General features: G+C 43.8%; 1 protein-coding gene across 4 annotated transcripts in view; it reads left to right on the forward strand.

Annotated features, from left to right (window-relative positions):
• inpp5l (inositol polyphosphate-5-phosphatase L) overlaps window positions 1-23,135 on the forward strand; it is a 220,721-nt gene that overhangs the window by 126,364 nt on the left and 71,222 nt on the right. For 2 of the 4 annotated variants that reach the window (XM_034169913.1, XM_034169911.1), the window contains exons 8-15: window positions 5,103-5,222; window positions 8,979-9,063; window positions 9,149-9,244; window positions 9,332-9,406; window positions 9,671-9,744; window positions 9,827-9,938; window positions 20,851-20,919; window positions 20,997-21,072. In XM_034169913.1, coding sequence (XP_034025804.1) covers window positions 5,103-5,222; window positions 8,979-9,063; window positions 9,149-9,244; window positions 9,332-9,406; window positions 9,671-9,744; window positions 9,827-9,938; window positions 20,851-20,919; window positions 20,997-21,038 — 673 coding nt within the window. In that variant the 3' untranslated portion in view covers window positions 21,039-21,072. Of the gene's footprint in view, window positions 1-5,102; window positions 5,223-8,978; window positions 9,064-9,148; window positions 9,245-9,331; window positions 9,407-9,670; window positions 9,745-9,826; window positions 9,939-20,850; window positions 20,920-20,996; window positions 21,132-21,262; window positions 21,403-23,135 lie in introns of those variants that run through there. The other 2 variants (XM_034169912.1, XM_034169910.1) reach the window with 2 other exon arrangements.

The raw sequence follows: 23,135 nt of genomic DNA on the forward strand, positions 1-23,135 counted from the left end.
ATACTTAAGCATACCAAATGACAAATGTCAGCTGTCCCCAGTTGCACGCACGCAGAGCCTCTTTTTTTTTCTGCATTCTGCTGCAAGTGTTATGTGCCGACGCGGGTCAGAGAACCGAACCAGCATCTGACAATGGCCCAGCGCTAAATAACCAGAAAGCGGTTCCAAGAAACAAATTTATTCCCCCTCATGTGCAATAATTCGTGTATAACATAAATATTCAGCTGTCTTGGCAAGGTGAAGGACGGCGCGCTCTCCAGCGCCCAAATGGATCAAAGCCCGGCACTTTTGGACTCAGATTCACCGCCGAACACCCCCCAGGTGGATACGACAAACTGACTCTGTGAAGGACGGAAAAGGTGAGGCAAGTCAGCAGAGCCACAACAAATATCCTTCAGAGGCACACACTATCAGCAACACATTCAGGTCTGAATCTAAGCTCTATGTAAATGAGCAGCCTCCCACAACAGGTGGAGGATCATCAATCCGTACGCCACGGCAGTGAGAAGCAAACTGCACAACTCTCATCAATGTTCAAATATACTGCGTAACAAAATGCCAAACCACTATTAACGATTATTCAGACGATAATTACCTCTGATGTGTGCTGACAGCATGTGTCCCTCACCCGTCCTCCTTCACAGGCACGATGTGTCAAACCCTGGCGCGGTCCTCAGCGTCTCACAAAGGAACGTCACAAGGTTGAGTTCCCGGCAGTTCTGCTCAAATCACTCATGGCTTAAATGCAGAACGCCATCTCATTATCTGCTTCAGCTGAGAGTCTTTAAGTCTGCACGTGAGCATCATCTACAGGTGCTGCAAGTTGTTAGGCCTGCACGTGAACATCCTCCACAGGTGCAGCCAATAGTTCTGATGAGGGTGAAGGACTCTTCCGCCAGCACCTTCTCCACAGAAAAAAAACAGTTTGCATACCACCTGGAGAGCAAAGAAAAGAAAACAGCACCAAAATGTCCAGCCAAACCCCCCAACACACAACAGTACCCCCCCATCAACAGGAAGCCTCCCGGCGACCGAACAGACCAGGCCCGAGAACAGCACCTCCCTCCGGGGTCCACGACAGGAAGCAGACGGTGTAACGCCCCCAAAGTCCACAGCAGACAGCAGGACAGGGCACCGCGGCTGGAAGGCCGGCTGGCATCAACAAAAACCCCAAAAGAGTCCCAAGTACAACCTAACACACAAGAAAAATACAAAACCCACCCAAACCCTCCCCAGGGGACCGTCCCATCCAACCCCGGGAAGAAAAGAAAAACTCCCAAATCCAATAACTCAACATAGCCCCGACAACACAATACAAACACAATTTCACAAAGAAAAATAACAAACATCCCCTCCAGACGACGTGCAGAGCTCAACACCCCCCAGAAGACCTTTACCGCCAGTTCCAGGAGTAATAACCAAAGCCGGAATCCCACAGAGGTCCCCAGGTATACATGGAGCAACAGCGCCCCCCAGAGGACCGTACCATCAACCCCAGGAGGCACCCTCCCCACAACCCAGGAACCCCAGACCCGGCCACACTTGGCTAGTCGGCCCCACAAATCAATTCCCCCCCAGAGGACCGTCCCATCAACCCTGGAGGTGGAACCTGGAAGGAAACATAAAAACACAAAATTCCAACCCCTGGCGGACTCCATTAAACCACCCCGGGGGCAAATAAAACAACCGGAAACCCTGTTACCCTCCCCAGCACCCTGAAAGACCCCAGATTATTCCCAGAGCTTATCGTCAGTACAATTTCGGCGAACGGCACAAAACTACCAAGCCGGGGAAGGAAACAGGAAAAACTAACCCAGTCCCATCCCCTAAGCGCAGCGGAAAACCGGAAATACGTCCGGTGCCCCTAAACCGACCATACCACCAGCCTATCGGGAGGGGTGGAACTACCGAAATGGCGAACGGCACAGATCGGCCCACCACTCCGACTGAGGTACGTTCCCGCTGCACTACACCCCGGTAACGCCAATGAGGAAAGGTCAAAGGCCCACCGGGGCTGGAGTGGAACCGGGTACCAACCAAACCCAAAAAACGCCCCTGACAACTCCCCCCCTAGGTACAGAGGTTTTCTGAGAAACGCTCAGCGTAACCAACCTGCACCACCCCACAACCCAAAAGACAAACGGTCTTAGAGTACGTGAGGTTGGGGTTAGGGAAACAGGGAAATAAAAAACAACAAAACAAAACGACCCAATCCACAAACAAAAATTACCTAAGGTCAAATAATGAAGACATACGATTACCTGAGTCCAGCCGAGCTCCGAACTGCCAGTCGTTCACCCAACCAGAACAGCCTCTAATTCCCTAAACACTGTATAACCCCTACATGAAAACAAAAACAGAACCAAATAACTAAATAACCAAAGGTCTGCCTTTTTTTTTTTTTTTTATATATATTATGCCTGTCCAAAAACACCTGGAGATACGTCATCGTTATCTTTCTTGACGCTTATGTGACCGGGGCAATATGGCTGTTTCAGCTCGTCCGAGCTGCATGGGCTTCAACGTCTCCCGCATAAGGCTCCGGATGACCAATAATTGGTTCGGAAGCTGACTCTCTGGGTGACGAAATTATCTGCACCGGTATCGATGGTGCAGTAGCTGGAGCAGCAGGAAGCGGAACGGCTTGTGCTGCAAGCTCCGTAACGCGGGCATCTGTTTGTTTAATTCGATTTGCGAGATGCTGTAATTGCTCCCATATCTTCTCCAAGTGTTCTTGAACTCTTTCCGCAAATGGAACCGCTTCTGCCGCTGGGTCCATTTTGTACTGGCCGGGAACTACTGTTATGTGCCGATGCGGGTCAGAGAACCGAACCAGCATCTGACAATGGCCCAGCGCTAAATAACCAGAAAGCGGTTCCAAGAAACAAATTTATTCCCCCTCATGTGCAATAATTCGTGTATAACATAAATATTCAGCTGTCTTGGCAAGGTGAAGGACGGCGCGCTCTCCAGCGCCCAAATGGATCAAAGCCCGGCACTTCTGGACTCAGATTCACCGCCGAACACCCCCCAGGTGGATACGACAAACTGACTCTGTGAAGGACGGAAAAGTTGAGGCAAGTCAACAGAGCCACAACAAATATCCTTCAGAGGCACACACTATCAGCAACACATTCAGGTCTGAATCTAAGCTCTATGTAAATGAGCAGCCTCCCACAACAGGTGGAGGATCATCAATCCGTACGCCACGGCAGTGAGAAGCAAACTGCACAACTCTCATCAATGTTCAAATATACTGCGTAACAAAACGCCAAACCACTATTAACGATTATTCAGACGATAATCACCTCTGATGTGTGCTGACAGCATGTGTCCCTCACCCGTCCTCCTTCACAGGCACGATGTGTCAAACCCTGGCGCGGTCCTCAGCGTCTCACAACCGAACGTCACAAGGTCGAGTTCCCGGCAATTCTGCTCAAATCACTCATGGCTTAAATGCAGAACGCCATCTCATTATCTGCTTCAGCTGAGAGTCTTTAAGTCTGCACGTGAGCATCATCCACAGGTGCTGCAAGTTGTTAGGCCTGCACGTGAACATCCTCCACAGGTGCAGCCAATAGTTCTGATGAGGGTGAAGGACTCTTCCGCCAGCACCTTCTCCACAGAAAAAAACAGTTTGCATACCACCTGGAGAGCAAAGAAAAGAAAACAGCACCAAAATGTCCAGCCAAACCCCCCAACACACAACAGCAAGCAGGTCTTTTTAATTTTTACACACACACACACACACACACACACACACACACACACACACACACACACACACACACACACACACACACACACACACACACACACACACACACACACACACACACAGAGAGAGAGAGAGAGAGAAGGTGGTGGAACACATCAAAAGCACTAATGTTTTCAATTATGGTATTGACAACATGACACTTAACTAAACTGATTAAACTAATTAAACTACAAAAACACAATAAATCAATGACCGAGCAGGCCTCTGAACTCTTATACAAGATGGACCAATCTTCCAAAAAATGCCAAAGATAAAAGTATGTGATGATGTGACCCACTTTCTCTCCATCTCGGGACCCTGGCACCCTAATACCTGTCTGTTTCTCAGTAGCCACTGAGATATAACAGCAGATTTTGGACCCCATATTTGTCTTTCATTCCACTGAATATTTTATTGGAATTGCCCAAAAAATCTGTTTAGATCCATATGAAATGACCTAAACACATCAGCAGACTCGTTTCATTGAAGAATCAAGACTTTATCACTGTTGGATTGCTGTCTTAGACAACGTTCAACTTATCATTACATAGAGCAGAAAGGGAATAGTTTTGTGTGTTTGGAATAAATTTACATCTAAATTAAATCTTTCAAAAATATTCTTAATCAAGTAATTCAGAATAATGGACAGATTTAATTAAATTGAACTGAGCTATGTTCTGAATGCTGCATCTTGTAATGATTATGTTTGACTGAAAAAAAAAGTCAGGTTCCAGTTCTTGATGCAGATTTGTGCTCAAATTTAAAAGTGTCTGTTCTTGGTGAGACCCATTCATTTTTCAGAAATTATGCAAAGAAATGTGCAAACAATGATGAAAATGTAACCTTGACTGCTGCACTGTCTCAAAGTTGCAGCCTGTTTTTGCTGTCGTTATTGTTTGTTCTGCTTTGTTTTATGTGAGGGAGTTTAACAAGAGGAGCTCAGTGTCCGTTTGCCAGGAAATCGTACGGTGGGTCAACACAGCTCCTGTGTTGGAGGCACATTAATTGTTGTCTTGTGACAGCAGTAGAAAAGCAGTCAGCGATTGTTGCAGAAGACAAATGTGTGTGTATGTGGACACAGCATTAACACAGCTGCAGTCACTGATAAGAAACTTGTCATAACTGACACTCCCTTTGGCATGAACACGGTCATAAACACATGAACACCAGCTGGTCTTATCAGAAGACTTCCCGAGTTTAATGTTTTTGCATCTGTCAAATGTCACCATAATGTTAATGTGTGTGTGTGTGTGTGTGTGTGTGTGTGTGTGTGTGTGTGTGTGTGTGTGTGTGTGTGTGTGTGTGTGTGTGTGTGTGTGTGTGTGTGTGTGTGCATCCTTCACAGAGGTCTGGACCTGGTCAATGTCCACCTGTTCCACGACGCCTCCAACCTCATAGCCTGCAACTCCAGCCCTTCTATTTACTCAGCAAACCGCAAAAAAGCCCTCCGATACGTCATCGACAGGTCAGATATGAAGCTACACCCAAAGTATCAAACTTACTGCTTAATAGACAACTACAGTACACACTAACCTAAAAGGATAATTTAACACCTGTCATCTTTAAATATCCCTACGGTGTGCCAATCTAACCATAATCTGATTTTACTGTGTGCCACTCTTTGTGTTGGAAATTTTTTAGCTTTTCCCGCTAACGGATTTGAAATTAGCAAAATAAGATACGCTTCTACGAATTTACTTGACATCAGTGGGAATTGTTGTTGGTCTTCAAGATGTTTAGTCACTCTAAATCCAACTTAGGTAAACTTTCATTGACTGTCATGACATAAGATTGATTGGCTATGACCTACAGGAGCTGCCCGTCCACAGTGTGCACACTTTGACATACCTAGAATGTTCATAATATCAACACAAAATGTGAACGGCGTTGCAGCACCAACCACCACGCAAATTTTATCACAATGCTAGAACTTCACTTGAGACTACTGAACTGTGAATGGGCTACCATCTTTCAACACTGTTTGGAATACAACAACTATTGTTTAGGATGAAGTCGGGTTAGGTAATAAAACAATCATTTCAACAAATTGCTGAAATGTTTTGGCAATTTTGGGGATCTATACTTGATTTGCCCAAAACTAATAGCTTTTTACACAGTGGAAATAAACATGAGAACAACATCTGCAGTTTTTAGCTTGTACATGAAGGTGCACGGCCATTCTGACTGCAAAGTATTGTTTTAACTCTCTAAATTAGTTAAAAAAGAGAGAGGGAAAGCTGACCTGGCAAGGGACATGAAAATCGACTGTGAAAGCTAACTCACATCATTCTGTAAAGCTTAGGAATTGTTAATAAAAAAGGTAATCTAAACAAGTGTTATAGTATACGAATAATGAGTCTTTATGACTTGTTGAATGAAACATTTCGTCTTTTACCTCATGAAATACGAGGTCTGTTAGAAAAGTATCGGACCTTTTTATTTTTTGCAAAAACCTGATGGATTTGAATCACGTGTGCTTGCATGAGCCAACCTTGAACCTTCGTGCGCATGAGTGAACTTTTTCATGCCTGTTGATTGCATCATTTCCTGGTAAGCAGCCTTTGTGTGAGGTGTGTGTCGTGCGCTCGGCGGATTTTCATTTCAAGGAAAAAGACGGAACGACTGGAGCAGCACTGCATCAAATTTTGCCAGAAACTGGGCGACAGCCAGGTGGAAACCATTCGGATGATTCAGGCTTTCGGTGACGATCCTCTGGGCATCACACAGATAAGGAGCAGTACAACCGGTTTAAAGACGTCTGCACAACGGTGGAGAGCGAGCCACGCTCCGGTCGGCCATCAACATGCTGAAATGCCCAGATCATTTCCAAAGTGAACGCTGTGGTGATGCGGGACGGTCGTGTGACTGTCCGGGAAATTGCGGAAGAGGTGGACATCAGCACTTTTTCATTACATTCCACTGTGACAGAAGATTTGGCCATGAAAAGAGTGGCTGTGAAATTCATGCTGCTGCTGACGGCGTCTCACAGGACATGCTGTGACATGCCCACCTCTTCCACAATTTCTTGGATAGTCACATGACTGAAAAGTCACAGAAAGCCGTCTGAATCATCCGAATGGTTTCCACCTGGCTGCCGCCCAGTTTCTGGCAAAATTTGATGCGGCGCTGCTCCAGTTGTTCCGTCTTTTTCCTTGAAATGAAAATCCGCCGAGCGCACAACACACACCTCACACAAAGGCTGCTTACCAGAAAATGATGCAATTGACAGGCGTGAAAAAGTTCACGCATGCGCACGAAGGTTCAAGGTTTGCTCATGCAAGCACACGTGATTCAAATCCATCAGGTTTTTGCAAAAAATAAAAAGGTCTGATACTTTTCTAACAAACCTTGTATTCTTTCTATTGCACAAATGAAAAAACATTCATTATTTGTTTATATAATGCCTAAGAATCCTGACGATGTAGTCTGTATCTGATGCCATGCATTGACTTCTTCATGTACAGACTGCCGTCTGACTGCTTTACTCAGTCCAGCGAAAAATCGAGATAGAATTTGTCGAGCTCTTCATCTGACAGTACTTGTTCTTCAGCTAGAGACATCCCAGCAAATACTGCCAATTCCTCCAGACGGCTTACGGCGTACTGGATTTGTTGTGTTTTTGTGTTAGAAGAATGAGCACTGTCAATAAAACAAACCCCGCCATGTTTGTTTATAAGTACCGTCGCCGCTAGTGTGAGTGTGCAGTGGTACAAAACGTATAGAACCAAAATTGCACGCTAAATAGAACCAAATTTGCACAGTAAATGGAAAAAAAAGGCAAATGGGATGAATGATCCATATCATGTGACATGCAAACCACCAATCAAATGACAAGGATCTAGGCGTTATATAATTGTGCTTACTTATAGCAGGATATCAACATAAATATTTGGAGTCTTCATTGTTCGGAGTGTTTGGCAAAACAGCACTGAAGTTACTGTGAAGCAAAATGTAATTACACCAGGAGAAACATATAAATCTTCCGCAGTGAAAATCCTACACATGCACTTCTGCTAGAACAACAACAATAATAATAATGACAAGATAAGAACTTTTTTGTGCGTGCGTGTGTAGTAACCTCATATTCATGGTGCTTCCCAAAATAAAATGCAGTTAAAGACAAAAAAAAAGCCACTGACAGGATACACTACAAACTGACACCATTATTAAATTATATATCAATAACTATTGATATTGATCAATATAGAAAAAAAATTGTGATTTCTTTTTTGCCATATTTCCCAACACCAGGATAAAGGATTTTTTTTTTTTTTTTTGAAGGACGGGGAAACTTTATCTTTGACTGCCATAAATCGGTTAAAATTGAACATGTTGTGTGGGCTGCTGAAGAGGAGGTACTGCTGGCCCACCACCACCAGAGGGCACCCTGCCTGGAGTGCGGGCTCCAGGCACCAGAGGGCGCTGCCGCCTCACAGGAGCAGCCGGGGTGACAGCTGACACTCATCACCTGTGACAGCTGTCACCACTCATCTGATCTGCATCGGTATATCAGCAAGACGTCATCTCCACCTCTTTGCCGAGATATCGTTCTACCTGAAAGGTAATATCCTCAGCCTGACTGCTTGATAGAAAGCCTTTTTGTTGTGATTTTTGTGAGTGATAACAGACTTTTTCTCCAACGAGAGGTGGAGGTAGCTTCCCTGCCGTGCAGATTGCTGGGTGCAGACGCACCCACGTTTAATTGTGTTTTTGTTCCTCGCCAGCAGTACCAGGTCCGACACGCGGAGGCAGTGGCCACCTGGGAGTTCGGGACTTGGCGGCTCCAGTATTCCCGGGGTCTGGTGGCGGAGGAAATCGTGTGGTTCCGGTTCTGCTTTGGACAGGCGTCTCCTATCTTCGAGCCTGCCCACACGACACCTTGTAATTTGACCTTTGATCTATTGTGGAATCTGTTGTTTGTTGTGCACGTTCGCAACAGTAAAGTGTTGTTATTTGACCTATTCTATTGTCCGTTCATTTGCGCCCCCTGTTGTGGGTCCGTGTACTTACACTTTCCCAACAGAACAGTGTTCAAGAGGTTGTGCATTTTTATTACGCTGCACTCAAGGCGATTGCACTGACTGGAAGTCATATTTAATGATGAAGTTTAAAGTAGACAATAAACTACTACCTCCTCAGGCCCATGAGTTGCCAGTTTGAGATCCCTGTTACAGTAATGTTCAACATGTGTGTATTTTCTGATGGTACTGTGTCTTTCCAGGATATCAGACTGCTGCTACACTCCTCTGCCTTTCTTTGTGTTTGGTGATTTTAACTTCCGTTTAGACACACTTAGTCTGGTCCAGGTATGTTTGAACATCTGATATGGACACATTTGACTGGTGGCCATTTGACACAAACCCTTGGCTCTGTTTGTGTTGGTGCGAGCAGCACCTGTCCACCTCAGCAGATGTGCAGACAGTGATGAAGGACAGCAGTGATGAAGTGGAGAAAATCATTTGTGAGGAAAAAGACAACAACCACCAGGTGATCATGAGCATCAGTTACAACAGTCGCAATGTGGTGTGCCATGCTGTGCTGCTTTCCCTGAACCTACGAACATTTTTTTTGCAGGTGCTGCTGCACATTGAGGACAAACTGTTTGCCTACCTGCACCAGGCGGTTTTCAGGGAGGACAATGGCAGAGCAGTGAGAACATGATTTCAACTTTCACAGCTGATCTCATCAGCTTCATCACAGTCAATTCAAAAAGATGCTAATGGTCACTATAGTGAGCTGCCTAGTAGCAGTCTGTGAGGTATTTTTAGATTAGCTCCCTGCAGTGAAACTACTGTTCAGTGGGTGACTGTGAATAACAGCCTGTCAGAGTAAACTGTGTTTTCTCTCCACCCCACTGCATTATATTTTCATAGACTTCCGGCAGCTCTAATCCATGTTAGCTTCTGTCCTCAGCTTTTGAAATACGACAAAGAAGTCACATCGTTTTATGATGTTATTAGAGAAGAGGACATCTTATTTCCACCCAGGTAAATTTTGTAATCAGCTGCAAACAGGAATTTTGGAAACCCTGCTTTTATACCTCACTCGTACCCTGTCTGTCTTCCCCAGCTACCCCTACAGTGAAGACAACACTAAACCAACCCAGTACATGAACACTCGCTGTCCTGCCTGGTGTGATCGTATTCTCATGTCACACACTGCCCACAGAATCATCCATAAGGTCAGTCAAAAATTTAAGGATGGCTCAGCAGGTCTGTAGTGTTGTTTGCAGTGCAGGGCATTTTATTTTGGACTAGCATGTTGACTACACATCTCTAATACCCGTCACACTTAGCACGAATGAGCCCGAATGCCGAATGAGGATTCGACCCACATTCGGGCAAATTTGAGGTACCATCGAAATCCTCGTACAGTTGGCACATTCGTGCAACCAGAGCATATGCACACTACACTTGTGATGCGCTTGTGGTGGAAAACATATAGAACGGCAATCAAGGTGCCATTGTACCGCAGTCTGACTGCAGTCGTAATATTTGTATGGCATGAAAACACAATTTGAAACATTCGGAGAGCACTCAAAGGGCTGTTCAGAATGTTTGGGCATGTCGAATCATGGCTGAATGTCTTGATCGTGCCTGAATGCACCTCCCCTTCACACCAGAGGCCAAATGAGGCCAAATGCCACACAAATGGACATCCGACCTACATTTGGCAAAATTTGAGGTGCAGTCGAAATCCTAGTACAGCATTCTTGAGTACATCTCACACAGTTGGGCACATTCGCATGGCCAGCCCGAATATAGAGCACATGCATGCCGTTGTCGAGGTGTGTTCGAGGTGGGGAAAGTTCAAACGGCGGTCAGAGTGCAGCCTGACTGCAGTCTCAGCATTCAAAAACACATGAATGGGGTCAGCTGACATACTGCAATGGCCAGCCAATACAGAACCCGGCCGAATGCCCCGGATGTGGCATGGATGAGCTGGAATTCACCTGAGTGCCCCTACAATGTCCCAAGTGGTGGCCGAATGAAACACTGATGCAAGCCAAATGTCCCAGTAGCCCCTCAGTGCAACATGACTGTGAGCCAAATGTCAATCAATCAATCAATTTTTTTATATAGCGCCAAATCACAACAAACAGTTGCCCCAAGGCGCTTTATATTGTAAGGCAAGGCCATACAATAATTATGTAAAACCCCAACGGTCAAAACGACCCCCTGTGAGCAAGCACTTGGCTACAGTGGGAAGGAAAAACTCCCTTTTAACAGGAAGAAACCTCCAGCAGAACCAGGCTCAGGGAGGGGCAGTCTTCTGCTGGGACTGGTTGGGGCTGAGGGAGAGAACCAGGAAAAAGACATGCTGTGGAGGGGAGCAGAGATCGATCACTAATGATTAAATGCAGAGTGGTGCATACAGAGCAAAAAGAGAAAGAAACAGTGCATCATGGGAACCCCCCAGCAGTCTACGTCTATAGCAGCATAACTAAGGGATGGTTCAGGGTCACCTGATCCAGCCCTAACTATAAGCTTTAGCAAAAAGGAAAGTTTTAAGCCTAATCTTAAAAGTAGAGAGGGTGTCTGTCTTCCTGATCTGAATTGGGAGCTGGTTCCACAGGAGAGGAGCCTGAAAGCTGAAGGCTCTGCCTCCCATTCTACTCTTACAAACCCTAGGAACTACAAGTAAGCCTGCAGTCTGAGAGCGAAGCGCTCTATTGGGGTGATATGGTACTACGAGGTCCCTAAGATAAGATGGGACCTGATTATTCAAAACCTTATAAGTAAGAAGAAGAATTTTAAATTCTATTCTAGAATTAACAGGAAGCCAATGAAGAGAGGCCAATATGGGTGAGATATGCTTTCTCCTTCTAGTCCCCGTCAGTACTCTAGCTGCAGCATTTTGAACTAACTGAAGGCTTTTTAGGGAACTTTTAGGACAACCTGATAATAATGAATTACAATAGTCCAGCCTAGAGGAAATAAATGCATGAATTAGTTTTTCAGCATCACTCTGAGACAAGACCTTTCTGATTTTAGAGATATTGCGTAAATGCAAAAAAGCAGTCCTACATATTTGTTTAATATGCGCTTTGAATGACATATCCTGATCAAAAATGACTCCAAGATTTCTCACAGTATTACTAGAGGTCAGGGTAATGCCATCCAGAGTAAGGATCTGGTTAGACACCATGTTTCTAAGATTTGTGGGGCCAAGTACAATAACTTCAGTTTTATCTGAATTTAAAAGCAGGAAATTAGAGGTCATCCATGTCTTTATGTCTGTAAGACATTCCTGCAGATTAACTAATTGGTGTGTATCCTCTGGCTTCATGGATAGATAAAGCTGGGCATCATCTGCGTAACAATGAAAATTTAAGCAATACCGTCTAATAATACTGCCTAAGGGAAGCATGTATAAAGTGAATAAAATTGGTCCTAGCACAGAACCTTGTGGAACTCCATAATTAACTTTAGTCTGTGAAGAAGATTCCCCATTTACATGAACAAATTGTAATCTATTAGACAAATATGATTCAAACCACCGCAGCGCAGTGCCTTTAATACCTATGGCATGCTCTAATCTCTGTAATAAAATTTTATGGTCAACAGTATCAAAAGCAGCACTGAGGTCTAACAGAACAAGCACAGAGATGAGTCCACTGTCTGAGGCCATAAGAAGATCATTTGTAACCTTCACTAATGCTGTTTCTGTACTATGATGAATTCTAAAACCTGACTGAAACTCTTCAAATAGACCATTCCTCTGCAGATGATCAGTTAGCTGTTTTACAACTACCCTTTCAAGAATTTTTGAGAGAAAAGGAAGGTTGGAGATTGGCCTATAATTAGCTAAGATAGCTGGGTCAAGTGATGGCTTTTTAAGTAATGGTTTAATTACTGCCACCTTAAAAGCCTGTGGTACATAGCCAACTAACAAAGATAGATTGATCATATTTAAGATCGAAGCATTAAATAATGGTAGGGCTTCCTTGAGCAGCCTGGTAGGAATGGGGTCTAATAAACATGTTGATGGTTTGGATGAAGTAACTAATGAGAATAACTCAGACAGAACAATCGGAGAGAAAGAGTCTAACCAAATACCGGCATCACTGAAAGCAGCCAAAGATAACGATACGTCTTTGGGATGGTTATGAGTAATTTTTTCTCTAATAGTTAAAATTTTGTTAGCAAAGAAAGTCATGAAGTCATTACTAGTTAAAGTTAATGGAATACTCAGCTCAATAGAGCTCTGACTCTTTGTCAGCCTGGCTACAGTGCTGAAAAGAAACCTGGGGTTGTTCTTATTTTCTTCAATTAGTGATGAGTAGAAAGATGTCCTAGCTTTACGGAGGGCTTTTTATAGAGCAACAGACTCTTTTTCCAGGCTAAGTGAAGATCTTCTAAATTAGTGAGACGCCATTTCCTCTCCAACTTACGGGTTATCTGCTTTAAGCTACGAGTTTGTGAGTTATACCACGGAGTCAGACACTTCTGATTTAAAGCTCTCTTTTTCAGAGGAGCTACAGCATCCAAAGTTGTCTTCAATGAGGATGTAAAACTATTGACGAGATACTCTATCTCCCTTACAGAGTTTAGGTAGCTACTCTGCACTGTGTTGGTATATGGCATTAGAGAACATAAAGAAGGAATCATATCCTTAAACCTAGTTACAGCGCTTTCTGAAAGACTTCTAGTGTAATGAAACTTATTCCCCACTGCTGGGTAGTCCATCAGAGTAAATGTAAATGTTATTAAGAAATGATCAGACAGAAGGGAGTTTTCAGGGAATACTGTTAAGTCTTCTATTTCCATACCATAAGTCAGAACAAGATCTAAGATATGATTAAAGTGGTGGGTGGACTCATTTACTTTTTGAGCAAAGCCAATAGAGTCTAATAATAGATTAAATGCAGTGTTGAGGCTGTCATTCTCAGCATCTGTGTGGATGTTAAAATCGCCCACTATAATTATCTTATCTGAGCTAAGCACTAAGTCAGACAAAAGGTCTGAAAATTCACAGAGAAACTCACAGTAACGACCAGGTGGACGATAGATAATAACAAATAAAACTGGTTTTTGGGACTTCCAATTTGGATAGACAAGACTAAGAGACAAGCTTTCAAATGAATTAAAGCTCTGTCTGGGTTTTGGATTAATTAATAAGATGGAATGGAAGATTGCTGCTAATCCTCCACCCCGGCCCGTGCTACGAGCATTCTGACAGTTAGTGTGACTTGGGGGTGTTGACTCATTTAAACTAACATATTCATCCTGCTGTAACCAGGTTTCTGTTAGGCAGAATAAATCAATATGTTGATCAATTATTATATCATTTACCAACAGGGACTTAGAAGAGAGAGACCTAATGTTTAATAGACCACATTTAACTGTTTTAGTCTGTGGTGCAGTTGAAGGTGCTATATTATTTTTTCTTTTTGAATTTTTATGCTTAAATAGATTTTTGCTGGTTATTGGTAGTCTGGGAGCAGGCACCGTCTCTACGGGGATGGGGTAATGAGGGGATGGCAGGGGGAGAGAAGCTGCAGAGAGGTGTGTAAGACTACAACTCTGCTTCCTGGTCCCAACCCTGGATAGTCACGGTTTGGAGGATTTAAGAAAATTGGCCAGATTTCTAGAAATGAGAGCTGCTCCATCCAAAGTGGGATGGATGCCGTCTCTCCTAACAAGACCAGGTTTTCCCCAGAAGCTTTGCCAATTATCTATGAAGCCCACCTCATTTTTTGGACACCACTCAGACAGCCAGCAATTCAAGGAGAACATGCGGCTAAACATGTCACTCCCGGTCCGATTGGGGAGGGGCCCAGAGAAAACTACAGAGTCCGACATTGTTTTTGCAAAGTTACACACCGATTTAATGTTAATTTTAGTGACCTCCGATTGGCGTAACCGGGTGTCATTACTGCCGACGTGAATTACAATCTTACCAAATTTACGCTTAGCCTTAGCCAGCAGTTTCAAATTTCCTTCAATGTCGCCTGCTCTGGCCCCCGGAAGACAATTGACTATGGTTGCTGGTGTCGCTAACTTCACATTTCTCAAAACAGAGTCGCCAATAACCAGAGTTTGATCCTCGGCGGGTGTGTCGTCGAGTGGGGAAAAACGGTTAGAGATGTGAACGGGTTGGCGGTGTACACGGGGCTTCTGTTTAGGGCTACGCTTCCTCCTCACAGTCACCCAGTCGGCCTGCTTTCCCGGCTGCTCGGGATCTGCCAGGGGGGAACTAACGGCGGCTAAGCTACCTTGGTCCGCACCGACTACAGGGGCCTTGCTAGCTGTAGAATTTTCCACGGTGCGGAGCCGAGTCTCCAATTCGCCCAGCCTGGCCTCCAAAGCTACGAATAAGCTACACTTATTACAAGTACCATTACTGCTAAAGGAGGCCGAGGAATAACTAAACATTTCACACCCAGAGCAGAAAAGTGCGGGAGAGACAGGAGAAGCCGCCATGCTAAATCGGCTAAGAGCTAGTAGCTACGCTAAGCTAGCGGATTCCTAAAAACACGCAAAGTGAATAATGTGTAAATAATTTAGAGGTGATTCAGCAGAAGGAGTGCTTTAGTTAAGGCACGTAAAGATTACACTGGGAAACAAATCGTAATCTAGATAACTAGATCAATCTATCTGCGCAGATTAAACAGCTAACAGATACAGCAAAACACCGCTGTGCTCCGGAACAGGAAGTGATACAATACCGCAGTGAGAGCCAACCACCAGTAGAGGCAAGCAAGAGAGGGTCATGTCCCGAGTGGCCCCCCAGTGCAACACGACTGCAAGCCAAATCGCCCGAGTGGCACCCTCCCAATGCAACATGGATGAGGCGAGAACCACCCGCCGGGACGTAGACTGTGGTTGGACCACATTGACTGCAACAGCAGATAATATTGAAAGGTGGGACGTTGGTGCACCATCCAGTGTCCGCATTGAATACCGCTTGATCAACTGCCACGCGAGAAAGAGAGAGCTGGTGCTCTCCGAATGTGTGCGAATCAGTTGGGCGAATCATGCCCAATCTTCGGCCCATGTTCTGGGTATTTGCACGGCACTCGTACACGGCTGGCCAAAAATTTGTACCTCCTGACTGCATTTCGAATTCTGGCTTTTTTGCCCATTTGGGCTAATTTGGCTTCATTCGTACTCGTTTGTGCTAAGTGTGACGTGGCCCTAAGTGATGGTAAATGCTACTATTGTTCATAAACTAATAAAACGACAAAGAAAACCAACATTATAATGTTAAAGACTCTTTACATCTAATATTTTTTTATACATTTTCTTTCACATAAAAATGTCAGCAGCTCTTTGTCTAGCACGTCATGGATTTATCTTTTCTTTCCTGAGCTTGGATGCCCTTTCTGTTTTATCCTGCAGGAGATCTTTTTTTTCCACCAGTTTTTGAACGATATGACTTTTTCTATCTTTCCCTTTGCTTTGCCAGTTCTTCTTTTTCTTCAGCTTTGTTTCCTCAGTCCTCATCGCTCGTTTCCTATTTTCGTCCTTTTAGTGCTCTTCAAACTTTCCTTTCATTTTCCTATTGATATACATTTCCTTGTCATTTGAAAGGTCTGAAATGAAGTAATAATTTTTCTTTTAAAGCACATGTAACGTGTCCAATTTTTTACATATTACATCCCAAAATAATCAGTATTATTTTTCTTCCAATTCCAAAAGCACCCTCCATTTTTTATGTATTTTGTAACCAATACATTAATTGGTTTTGTAATCAAAGAATGCATTGTAACCAATTTATGTTGTAACCAGATATGTGGTTTAAACATCACCAAACATCCAAAACAAGAACATTTACAACAGACATATTAAAGGTTACATCAAACTACAAAATACAAAAGCAGAACACAGTGGTTATTAAAATCGTGTTTTATTCTGTGATATTTTTGGCAATATTTATATGGTTTATACGTGGGTTGTCAATAAAGTAACGGTCCTTTTTATTTTTTTCAAAAACTATATGGATTTCATTCATATGTTTTTACGTCAGACATGCTTGAACCCTCGTGCGCATGCAATTTATCCGGATATTCCACTGTTAAAGGAGATTTTTTTAATGAAAGACGTGCGGACGGGTCCGCGCGTCGGGACGCAGCCGCCGCGACGCTCCGCCACAGGAAAAACACCTCTGTTGAAAGCCTTAAGGACAAGTTGGAACATGTCCTGCCTGTTAAACAATTTCTCATATACTCACTCCACTGAAAGCCATCAAAAGCCGCTTGGATTTTACAAACGGTTATCAACACGGAGGTGTTTTTCCTGTGCCGCCGCACTGCGTCGGCTGCGTCCCGACGCGCGGACCCGTCCGCACGTCTTTCATTAAAAAAATCTCCTTCAACAGTGGAATATCCGGATAAAATGCTGAAACCGACTTCTGATGAAACTGCTCTGTTCTCTCACGACGTCCTGGATCAATAGAGCCTGAAATGTGGAGGTTTTCAGCTTGAACAGGCTGACGACGGCGCCTGAGAGCGCTGAGCGACGTCTCGCACCGTGGGAAGTCCTTAAAGCGACAGTATCACCTCAAAATCTCTCATCAGCCGTTAAAATTTTCACTGAAAACCAGCTTAATTTTTCGAACCGTGTCCACTTCGATGTGTCTCACAGGTTTAGAAAAAATTTTGATCAAACAACGCGCCAGTCTCTCAGCAACTTCTCAGACAAAGGAATTCCGAAGAGGGGCTGGACGACTCCTCCCACAAGGAGTGCTCACAGGCGAATGACGTCACCGACAGGCGTGGAAAAACTCACGCATGCGCACGAGGGTTCAAGCATGTCTGACGTAAAAACATATGAATGAAATCCATATAGTTTTTGAAAAAAATAAAAAGGACCGTTACTTTATTGACAGCCCTCGTATGGTTGGATTCTAAAAATTCATGAACACACAACAAACTGACAAATTGTTGTGTTGTAAATCTCACTAAATTTTTGCCTTCTTTCCCACATGACAACATCCTTGGACTGTTCTAGTTAACCGTATACAGTGAGGAAAATAAGTATTTGAACACCCTGCGATTTTGCAAGTTCTCACACTTAGAAATCATGGAGGGGTCCGAAATTTTCATCTTAGGTGCATGTCCACTCTGAGAGACATAATCTAAAAAAAAAAATCCAGAAATCACAATATATGATTTTTTAATAATTTATTTGTATGTTACTGCTGCAAATAAGTATTTCAACACCTATGAAAATCAGTGTTAATATTTGGTACAGTAGCCTTTGTTTGCAATTACAGAGGTCAAATGTTTCCTGTAGTTTTTCACCAGGTTTGCACACACTGTAGTGGGGACTTTGGCCCATTCCTCCACACAGATCTTCTCTAGCTCAGCCAGGTTACTGGGCTGTCGCTGAGAAACAGGGAGTTTGAGCTCCCTCCAGAGATTTTCTATTGGGTTTAGGTCTGGAGACTGGCTATGCCACTCCAGAACCTTGATATGCTTCTTACGGAGCCACTCCTTGGTTATCCTGGCAGTGTGCTTCGGGTCATTGTCATGTTGGAAGACCCATCCAAGACCCATCTTCAATGCTGTAACTGAGGGAAGGAGGTTGTTTCCCAAAATCTCACAATACATGGCCCCGGTCATCCTCTCCTTAATACAGTGCGGTCGTCCTGTCCCATGTGCAGAAAAGCACCCCCAAAGCATGATGCTTCCATCCCCATGCTTCACAGTAGGGACGGTGTTTTTGGGATGGTACTCAGCATTCTTCTTCCTCCAAACACGGCGAGTGGAATTAAGACCAAAAAGTTCTATTTTGGTCTCATCTGACCACATAACGTTTTCCAATGACACATCTGGATCATCCAAATGGTCATGGGCAAACTTAAGACAGGCCTGGACGTGTGCTGATTTAAGCAGGGGAACCTTCCGTGCCATGCATGATTTTAACCCATGACGTCTTAGTGTATAACCCACAGTAACCTTGGAAACAGTGGTGCCAGCTCTCTTCAGGTCATTGACCAGCTCCTCCCGTGCAGTTCTGGGCTGATTCCTCACCTTTCTTAGGATCACTGATACGCCACAAGGTGCGATCTTGCATGGAGCCCCAGTCCGAGGGAGATTGACAGTCATGCTTCTTCCATTTTCTAATAATTGCTCCAACGGTTGATCTTTTTTCACCAAGCTGCTTGGCAATTGACCCATAGCCCTTTCCAGCCTTGTGGAGGTCTACAGTTTTGTCTCTGGTGTCTTTCAGCAGCTCTTTGGTCTTAGCCATGTTAGTAGTTGGAGTCTTACTGATTGTGTGGGGTGGACAGGTGTCTTAATGCAGCTAACGACCTCAAATAGGTACTTCTAATTTGGAATAATAAGTGGAGTGAAGGTGGACTTTTTAGAGGCGGACTAACAGGTCTTTGAGGGCCAGAATTTTTGCTGATTGGCAGGTGTTGAAATACTTATTTGCAGCAGTAACATGGAAATAAATAATTTAAAAAATCATACATTGTGATTTTCAGATTTTTTTTTTTTTTTTTTTTTAGATTATGTCTCTCACAGTGGACATGCACCTAAGATGATTTCTAAGTAGGAGAACTTGCAAAATCGCAGGGTGTTCAAATTTGTATTTTCCTCACTGTATATGCCTGATTGAAGGAATGCGTGAGATGCACTCATTCTGTTCACAAGAAAAGATGCATTGATGTTTATTGCATCCATATTATTTATATATCAGATATCTAGTGGGTAGAAATATGTTTCATCAATCAAGCTGGTTACACTCCAAATAACAGTATTTTGAAAAAGTGGGAACTGGACCAGCTGTTATTTTAATGCATACTTTAATGTGCAAACTAGTTATGAAGTACAGTACATTAAAACAACATTGATTTGGACTAAGTGCACATTCTTATGAATATTTACATCCACATCACAGAAGAAAACATTATGAATATCAGTCAGGCAAATAATTCTAATGTGTGGGCAAAAAAAAAGAAGTTTACTGGAATGGCTGCGTCTGTTGAATGTTGTGCGCATGGGGAAGCTTGGTTCACTGCCAGCTGTCCAGTGGCTGACAGAGGGACACACGCACATGCCCTCCCCACGCACACATAGCGGCTCATTCAGCCGTTATGAACACACACACAGCTGAGCGATCATTTCATTATTTCATCATCTGTTCCACGCACACACATGCACGTGCAGTCTCCTGCTGTGAGGTCTCTGGGAAAGAGAGGACAGCACCAATGCCGGCTTTTGACATATATGGCATGAGTCTGGTCAATACATTGGTTGTACTCCGATGTCCCGTACCGGCAGGTCCTGTGGAAAGGGATGACACAGTGCTTCCTCGCACTACGGTCCCGTGTTTGCCATCTACACATTTGGACATTGGACTGTCTTCAGTGCTTTTTATGGCTGTCTGACAGCAGTCTGTGTCATCTAACTGTTGTCTAAATACATTTTGGATGGGATCGTGTAGATGTGGACGAGGTAGTCTGGACGGGATCTGCCCACAGTCTACATGCCCCTTTCCCTCCCAACTGCATCCAGATTATGGCCATTTTTGTCGCACTGGTTCATGCACATTTTTACTATGTGTGATGGGGGTCTTAGTATTTGTAACTATTAAGGTTTTGTCAACAAGAAAATTAATTAACTGAACAATACTTCATAATTTGACTGGGGCTCAAAACTCAAATCTATTTTTGCATTAAGTTTTGACCTTGACAACGTTTTCATTTATGTTGCTGAAGATTAACCAACTTGTTGGTTTCTGGACAACCTGCTGTAGCAAACAGTCAGCAGTTGTTTCATTAAATGCATTTAAAGCTAAGATTAATTTTACTTTTAAGATAATTTTACAAACTGACTCTCAGGTTGAGAGTTTAATTGGCTTTGACAGACCCAGTGATATCAAATAGTGATATTCAAATAGTGATATTAAATGGCTGCACAACATGGTCTTTGACTCTGTGGAGCACTTTGGTCAAAGGAATTTGTTTTAGTTGGACAATAAATAAATAAAATGTAACTTTTATTTTCCAGCCACATTCCACTAAATATTCTAAATGGTTGAGTTCATATTTAAGGATGACGTTCTAATGGCAGCAGTGTGATTTTTGTCCACACTGATGTAGTATTTCACTGTTTGTTTGTTTGTTTGTTTTTTCAGAGGGATGACGTAGAGAAGCGTTTAGTTTACAACACAGTGGGGCCAAACATCTGTATGGGAGATCATAAGGTAACGTGTTGAATGACATGCACGTGTTACTGTTACACACAATCATGTACAGTAACACCGGTTTGCTTTTCCTTTAGCCGGTGTTCTTGTTCTTCACACTGAAGACAGGCGGCCATTGACTCAGTTTCTTCTCTGCAGTGAGAGCAGCTATCAGTGAGTGTTGGTGCTGTACAGAACATACATGTCTACATGACCAAACCGGGGGGGGGGGGTTCAGCACTAGAGTGATCACAGGCATCTTGCTTCGGTCTCCAGAGAGCCATAACCCTGCCAGCCCAGTGGAGTTGGTGTATGAACAAAGATGAAGTGCTCAGTCACAAATGTTCTTTTGTGTCTCGTGCAGTTGGAATACAAGTGATCAGCACCTTTCACTGATCTATGTCTATTGGATCCTCTCCACTCTCACTGTGGCTACACTGAGCACATTACAAAACCTACTATTCATTAATTATTACCTTAACGGTTGGCCTGAGCCACATATATTGTGTCAGATGCGTTATTGGCATTTTTACAGCAGTTATTTTGTTTTACTGCCGTTTAAATGTATTCTATAAAGGGATGAATTGTTTTTTCATTGGGTTCTTCTTCAGGTGGATGGTGAATGAAAAGATTGACAGCATGTGCTGTAATGGAACCCCAAGCAGGAGCAGTCAGAAAGAAAGAAAGAGAAAAAAGAAATAGTTTTGCACTTTGAAAGGACCGTTATCTCCATATCTCCAGGACACACTCTTGGAGCTCTGCACTAGACATTGAGAGAACAGTTTGATTAATTTGTGTGCATGGCACAAATAATTAATACTGGACCATATATAAGGTGATCCAGATTAAAAGACAACCCCACTTTTCAAGGCACATTTTTCGAAAAATACTTTCCAGTGATCAGGAACACAACGACTGGGGAGACTAATTAATTTATGAATTTATTTCTTTATTATTATTAATATATGCTGGTTCCTTTGGTGATCTTGTTAAGGCTGTGTCGATCAGTGATTGTGATGCTAAAATGTAGACAAGCGCCATTTGGCATCATAGGTGTAAACACTATCTAACAGCATGACATTCACCAGTTATTGGCTGTTGTGGAAAAAGTAGGAAAGTTTAAGACAATGAGAGGGACACAATCACATCACGGCACTACATACCTTTGCTGATTTATGACATGTAAATGTCTGGTCTGCGTTTTTAAGACAGCATTATATTTTTCATAGTATGTTAAAGGAAAAGTGTGTCATGTTCTCAGTAGTAAGTTGGACTCGTTTCCGGTGGGTGTTGGCCTCCACCTGGGCTGTGCCTTGACACCGATCCTGTTTGTGATATTCATGGACAGGATATTGTGGCGTAGTTGGAGTGGGGGAGGGCCTTCAGTTTGGTAAGCTCAGGGTCTCATCATTGTGTTTTGCAGATGATTTGGTCCTGTTGGCTTCATTGGCCTGTGACCTCCAATACTCACTGGATCGGTTTGCAGCCTAGTGTGAAGCAGCTGTAAGGAGTATCAGCACCTCTAAATTTGAGACCATGGTTCTCAGCAAGAAACTGATGGATTGCCTACTGTGGGTATGGAATGAGGATTTGCCCCAAGTGAAGGAGTTTGAGTACCCCATGGTCTTGATCACAAGTGAGAGGACAATGGAGCGTGAGATTGGCCGGAGAATCTGTGTAGCAGGGACGGTGTTGCATTTGCTGTACCGTACTGTTGTGACGAAAAGGGAGCTGAGCCAAAAAGCGAAGCTCTCGATCTGCTGGTGATTCTTCATTTCTTCTCTCACCGATGATCATGAGGGTTGGGTCATGACCGAAATAGCTAGATTGCAGGTACAAGTCACTGAAATGGGCTTCATCAGGAGGGTGGCTGATGTCTCCCTTAGAGATAAGGTGAGAAGCTCGGCTGTCCGTGAGGAGCTCAGAGTAGAGCCGGTACTCCCTTGCGTTGAAAGGAGCCAGCTGAGGTGGTTCAGGCATCTGGTAAGGATGCCTCCTGGGCATGTCCCTAGGGCAGTGTTCCAGGCACGTCCATCTCGGAGGAGACCCCAGGGAAGACCCAGGACTAGGTGGAGAGATTATATCTCCACACTGGCCTGAGAACGCCCCGGGATCCCCCAGTCAGAGGTAGTTAGTGTGGCCCGGGAAAGGGTCATTTGGGGTCCCCTGCTGGAGATGTTGCCCCCAATCCCAGACAAGCAGTTGAAGATAAGTGAGTGAGTGATGTCAAAGGAAAA

The sequence above is a fragment of the Thalassophryne amazonica genome, chromosome 5 (genome assembly GCF_902500255.1).
Source record: "Thalassophryne amazonica chromosome 5, fThaAma1.1, whole genome shotgun sequence".
In the NCBI taxonomy this organism is placed as follows: domain Eukaryota; kingdom Metazoa; phylum Chordata; class Actinopteri; order Batrachoidiformes; family Batrachoididae; genus Thalassophryne; species Thalassophryne amazonica.